The 6,149-nt window shown below is 59.1% G+C and overlaps 1 protein-coding gene across 2 annotated transcripts; it reads right to left on the minus strand.

The window, feature by feature from the left end:
* Positions 1–411: 411 nt before the first annotated feature.
* Positions 412–5,320, minus strand: MRPL12 (mitochondrial ribosomal protein L12). 2 transcript variants are annotated; one of them, XM_001488514.5, is made up of 5 exons: positions 4,530–5,320; positions 3,739–3,925; positions 3,507–3,593; positions 921–1,055; positions 412–814 (listed from the first exon to the last, which is right to left on the minus strand). In XM_001488514.5, the coding sequence occupies exons 1-5, from the start codon at positions 4,601–4,603 to the stop codon at positions 698–700; spliced, it is 600 nt and encodes a 199-aa protein (XP_001488564.1). In that variant the 5' UTR covers positions 4,604–5,320; the 3' UTR covers positions 412–697. The 2 variants fall into 2 exon arrangements, with proteins under 2 accessions (XP_001488564.1, XP_005597118.1); XM_005597061.4 differs by having other exon boundaries at positions 3,739–3,955.
* Between the last annotated feature and the right edge of the window lie 829 nt (positions 5,321–6,149).

Consider the following 6,149-nt stretch of genomic DNA (forward strand, 5'->3'; position numbering starts at 1 on the left):
CGCCCACCACTGGCCAAGCAGCCTCCCGCAGGCCTGCTCTGTCGTTTTGTACACCCCTCACCTCCCATTTGCCCGCCCAGGCTGGAGACTGCAGCGCTCACTCCAAGACTTCCTGTTTCCGAGGCCGGCACATAACGTATTACTGTTAGACCACCGATGTTTAAAACCAGGACATTTCACAAATGCCCCACACCCAGCTCCCAGGTGAAGATCTGGTATCAGCCATGCAGCAACGGCTGCCCCCAGGCAGGACGGGGGCTGCCCAGAAGCCCCACCACGCTGCCTGTAGGACACCGCCTGCTGTGGGGTCTCAGAGGACATGCCCTGCAGATGGAGCACCCAGATGATGAGGTGATGATCGCCTGCAGACTCACACATCCTACACTGGCACAACCGACACATCACTCCACACACGGCGCCTGAACAATGTATTTCTCTCAGCAGCCACCAGGGGGGCGCGCGTTAACTCCAGTATGTTCTAGAGTTGTCTCCCTGGTGCTCGCATAGGCAGCTGTGGCCCCTCCCTCTCCATCTGAGTAAGTCCATCCGTCTGTCCCAAACCGGAGTTGGCCATGTGGTGCCGGTCCGCAGTTCAGCTCTGGGCCGGTCCCATCAGCTGCCCCTGGGTGCTGGGGTGGAGCGGGCGGGGCCTCGCCCAGGTCCCAGGGAGCTGTGTCCACAAGTCCTCTGAGCTGGTCTACTCCAGAACCACGGTGCCACCCACTGCCTCCAGGGCCGCCTTGATCTTCTCGGCCTCAGCCTTGGCGACGTTGGCTTTGATTTCCTGGGGCAGGGATTCCACCAGCTTCTTTGCCTGTCAGAGAGCAAAGTCAGACCCTGGGCCTGGGCTGCCACAAACCAAACCCGCCCCAGAGGTGCTGGCACCAGCCGGGAAGACCGTGCGGTGCACGGAGCCACACCTGGACGAGATTTATGCCCTGGACGTAGTTCTTGATTTCCTTGATCAGCTTCACTTTGTCCACGGGCTTTGCTTCCGTCAGGCGGACGGTGAAATGTGTCTGTTCTTTCTGTTTGGGGATGTCTTCCTCTGCTGCCTGGCGGGGGGGGGGAGAGAAAGTGGGCAGCCAAGTGGGAAACGATGGGGTGAAGCTGGCACATTCGCTCCTGGAGCACCCCATTCTGTAGCCCCAAGCCTGCGATTCCAGCAGAAGGCCTCACCGGGCCAGGCAGGCTCAGGCTGCCCGACTGGAGCACCCCATTCTGTAGCCCCAAGCCTGCGATTCCAGCAGAAGGCCTCACCGGGCCAGGCAGGCTCAGGTTGCCCGACTGGAGCACCCCATTCTGTAGCCCCAAGCCTGCGATTCCAGCAGAAGGCCTCACCGGGCCAGGCAGGCTCAGGCTGCCCGACTGGAGCACCCCATTCTGTAGCCCCAAGCCTGCGATTCCAGCAGAAGGCCTCACCGGGCCAGGCAGGCTCAGGCTGCCCGACTGGAGCACCCCATTCTGTAGCCCCAAGCCTGCGATTCCAGCAGAAGGCCTCACTGGGCCAGGCAGGCTCAGGCTACCCGACTGGAGCACCCCATTCTGTAGCCCCAAGCCTGCGATTCCAGCAGAAGGCCTCACCGGGCCAGGCAGGCTCAGGCTGCCCGACTGGAGCACCCCATTCTGTAGCCCCAAGCCTGCGATTCCAGCAGAAGGCCTCACCGGGCCAGGCAGGCTCAGGCTGCCCGACTGGAGCACCCCATTCTGTAGCCCCAAGCCTGCGATTCCAGCAGAAGGCCTCACCGGGCCAGGCAGGCTCAGGCTGCCCGACTGGAGCACCCCATTCTGTAGCCCCAAGCCTGCGATTCCAGCAGAAGGCCTCACTGGGCCAGGCAGGCTCAGGCTGCCCGACCGGTCCACTCCTTAGGCTCCCAGTGCCCTCCCTCGCTCACGCGCTCCAGGAGTCAGGGCGGGCTCCGTCACCCAGAAACACTCCCATCTCTGCAGAGGCTGCTCGGAAACTGCCTCCTGGCCCTTGCCCCCCAAAACTCGAGCTCCCTCACCCCTTAAAAATTGTGACTGATAACGACAGGAAAGAGTAACAACAAAAGTAACCTGCAGATAAAATCACATTACAGTAAAGCAGGGCCATTCCAGTCCTCAGCCAAACCCCAGGTGAACTATGGACGGCAAATTCACAACCAGCTTCAGCTCCATCTTCACCAAGTGACCAACAATGGGATGCCTGGGAGTGCCGGAGCTCCTCCCAGAGCAGGCCCACAGGGCTCACAGCCTGAGGCACTCTTGGTTTGGATCTGCTGCCTAATTATTAATAGCACCCTCTTCATTCTCTAAAGCGTTTCAATTTAGACAACAAATCACATGGCATGGTAATTCTATTTCTCCTTGCCCCAAATGTTCAGCCCGAATCTGTTCAGCCTGTGAAGCCACCTTCCAGTTCATGGGGTGCGGGGGGTGGATGACGTCGGTGGAACCATGACACACATCTGGAAGGTGGAATGCTCTACTGACTGGGTTTCCTCAGTAGGTGACAGCGAGAGGAAGTGGGCTTAGGGCAACGATCCAGATTTTAAGAGGCTTAAGAGACCCAATGACCAAATGCAGCACACAAACCTTGTTTGGATTTGGGTAAACCAACTGTTACAAAGAAGTCTGAGACTACTGGCAAAAGTGGAATAGAACGGCATAAGAAATCGCTGCTCATTATGTCTGTTGTGCAAATGGCTCATGGCCCCGTAACAAAATATCTGTTTTTAGTGATGTGTGTTGGAATGCACAAAAAGGAAAGTTCAGATCAGAAATTAAACTTCAAGGAACAGGGGCAGCAAATGTGGTAAAACCTTAGTAATTACTGAACCTGAGTAACAGGTATACAGGTAATCGTGTTCTTTATTATGTCTACTTGTAGATGAGTCTGAGACTTTTCCTAACAAAAATTGCAACCCCCTCTCCCCCCCATTAGCATGTGGCTTCCAGTCTGCCGGTTTCCTCAGAGACACAAACCTGCCCCAGTAAGCCGGAGAATGGAGCTGCTCATCACCTCCCCCACTCTCTGCTCCAGCCCGGGACACGCCTCATGGCCCTTGTGCCTGCCGTCCCTCTGCCAGGAATGCCCAGCTCTCTTCCTCAGCTCAAGCCTTCCCTCAGAGTGTCACCTCCTTGATGTGGCCTTCCTTGAAACTGTAGCCCTCCCCTGCCCTTCTGCTGCTTCTTTACCTTTTTCCCATAGCACTTACAATGTTCCACATAATTATTAATTATGTTCAACATAATTTCTTTCTTTTTCCGTTCACTTGGCTCATCCTGTTTCCCTCCACTAGAAATGTGGTCTCCATGTGGGCAGGGAGCTGCACATCCTTGGTGGGAGGAGCTCCCAGGGGACAACAGGGGAGCCCACACCAGAAGCACACACATTTCCAGGGGGTGTTGATGGATGTAGGACCGAGAGAAGGAACAAGAGAAATCTGGCCACGCAATGTGAAACAAGATGGGAACCAAGCACCAAAGAAAGACGTTTTGCACAGGACCCAGCCCAGGCTCACCTCAGGGGCCGCTGCTGCAGCAGGGGCAGCCCCAGGCATCATGCCACCCACTGGCATGAGTCCGACATCCTGGATCTTCAACGTTTTCTACACGGACAGAGGAGAGCAGTTTCAGCAGCTGACCATCACACCCAACACACCCAGGGACCACACTTTTGACAATTTACCAAACTTCCCAAATATACCAAAAACAAGCCCCAGACCTCACTGCCCAAACCCGGGCCTGTAATACCTTCAGGAGTTCGTTGAGGTCTGAGATCTCCAGGAGTGTGAGGCTGGCAATGTCCTGCACCAGCTGCTGGATCTTGGGGGGGTACTCCTTGGGGGCGTTATCCAGGGGTGCACCAGCAAGGGCCTCCCCCCGGCGATGGCTGCTACATCTCATCAGCCGAATGGCACACACACGCAGCACCTGTTGCCTAGCCCCCCATTCATACAGAGCCATCAGCCTGGAATGGCACAGGTGGGTGACACAGATCGGACAGGTAGGTGCCATGGGTTCAGGTCCCAACCTAAGGTTCTCAGACTGGAGGCTCCACGTGGATAACAAGGGGAATTCTCAGCTACCTTATGTTTTTCAAAGAGCATTAGAAATCCACACAATTATTTGCAAACAGCTACCAACAAGGTTGTTTCCCGTTTGAATGAACTGTATCAGCCCATGGAGGTAACATAATTGCTTAAATGCATTTTGTTGCACAAAACCTTTCACAACCTGGGGCCCTTGGCGGCAGAAGGCGGGATCTACTGACGGGAGTCCTACCACGTCACCGGGCTGAAGGGGGGAACTGAAGCCCTGAGGCACGGACTCGTCCAAGGTCATCGGGCCCTCCCGGACACTCTCTGCGGCACGCGCGATTAGGGTGTCGGCACGCGGGGGCCCTCGGCCTCCCACCCACACCAGGACCCGCCGAGTCGGGGGTGGCGCCCGCCGCCCACGGACACCGCCCCAACCTGCACCTTCAGTGCCTGGCCGAGGGCCCCCACTCTGCCGCCCGCCCGGCCCTCGGCAGCCCATGATACCTGGCGGGCCGGAGCGAGGCGCCCCGAAGCCGGAGACATGGCCCCCACAGGGGGCGAGCAGCCGCCGGCAGCATCGGTCCGCAGGCGGGAAGGTCACACGCGGCTCCTGAGGGGAGGGACGCTCTAGCCGCCGGGGTCGTCGAGCATACGAGCTGGGGAGGACGCTCTAGCCTCCGGGGCCGCCGAGCATACGAGTTGGGGGTGGTGACGCTCTAGCCGCGCCTTGCGCCAGCCTCCTCTCGCTTCTCCAGATTACCCACAAGGCGGCGGGCCGCGCAGGCGCAGAGCGTCGTTGGTGGCGGCGGCCCGTGGCGGGGACTAGGGAGCAGACGGTGACCTGCTCCTGTCCTCGCCCGGTGGGGCGAACGGAAGCCAGAGAAGACCGAGGCGCCAGGCTCCATCCGGGTCGGGGAGGCGGGTCTGGCCCCCGGGCGGTCGGCCAGGGAGGACTGGCCGGGACCCCGCCGCAGTCTGGCGTCCGCTGCAGCAGCTCTCGGCCCGAGACGTTTGCTCTGCCGCAGGGCGGGCACGGGGGTCCCGAACGCCCTTCGCAGAGGTCCGCGCTAGGGGCCCCGCCGGCCCCGCCGCCCGCGGTCATCTAGCGCGGGGAGCTTCCGCTGCCCTCGGGCAGCCTTCCCCTTGGGCTCCTCCTCTACGGGAGCACGTGTGCCTCTTCGTCCATGCGGTGCCGGGAGCGAGGCCGCGTCCTGGGCCCGCGCGAGTCTCGGGACTCCGCCTACAGCGTTTGCTTGGATTGTGATCGAGTCGGGAAGGGGACGAGTGACGGGGTCCTGGGCAGAAGGGATAACAGTTCACCTCGGAGGAGAGTATTTGTAAGCCCTGGTTCTGTCTCCAACTGCCCCAATCCTCTGCACTCCTGCCAGCCTCTCCGTCCATCTCCCAAACATCCAGCACGTGGGGTGTCCCCAGCTCCTCAGCCGGCATTTGCCGTGAGGGTCCTGAGCTGTTGCTCTTTATATGCAGCAAGTGGCGTCTCTTCTCCCAGCTGTCCCAGACACCACAAATGATTTTCTAAGAACCAAGGTTGGAGGAGAGCCCCGACTTAAGTCAAACTGAGAAGGGCTGCCCTCTGCCCAGCACCTCCTGTTATCCTGGCGCTGCCTTTGACCTGAGCTCAGGTAGCCTCTCTGTGCCTGTTACACTAGTCTTCCTTCACAGAAGAGCTAATGCTGGGCTCACCTCAGAGGTTTGGGTATGTAAGGTGCGTGAAATGTTCTGAACTCTGGACGCAAGGGGCTGTGAGTCTATCATCTTAAACGTTGTCTTCCAGACTACAGTTCTAACTGGATTGTCAGTCACATGGGAGCCATGGGCCCTGTGAGTCTCTCCCAGGAGTGTCAGGGGAGATGCGGGTGGAGCAGGGCTGGGGGGGAGGACTGTTGCTCAGCTCCCCCTGAGGGCACAGCTCTGAGGTGCTCAGTCTCAGGAAGGGAGATAGATCTGCATCTGTGGCCAGAGCAGGACCAGACCAGGGTCCACCTGTGGGGACCGCCTGTGGAGCTGGGCCTGTGGCAGGAGACAGGCTGGGTATAGTGCTACACCTACATGCCCTTGTCCAGACCCGCTGCCCACCACCTTCCCCTGAGCAGACACTTGGAC

This window comes from Equus caballus, chromosome 11 (assembly GCF_041296265.1).
Source record: "Equus caballus isolate H_3958 breed thoroughbred chromosome 11, TB-T2T, whole genome shotgun sequence".
NCBI lineage: Eukaryota > Metazoa > Chordata > Mammalia > Perissodactyla > Equidae > Equus > Equus caballus.

Coding starts and splice junctions, on each gene's coding strand:
- MRPL12 (XM_005597061.4), bottom strand. CDS start 4,603: ATGCTGCCGGCGGCTGCTCGCCCCCTGTGGGGGCCATGTCTCCGGCTT. Junction 3,956..4,529: donor GCCTCGCTCCGGCCCGCCAG/GTATCATGGGCT, acceptor GTGCCATTCCAG/GCTGATGGCTCTGTATGAAT. Junction 1,056..3,506: donor CTGCAGCAGCGGCCCCTGAG/GTGAGCCTGGGC, acceptor CCCCCCCGCCAG/GCAGCAGAGGAAGACATCCC.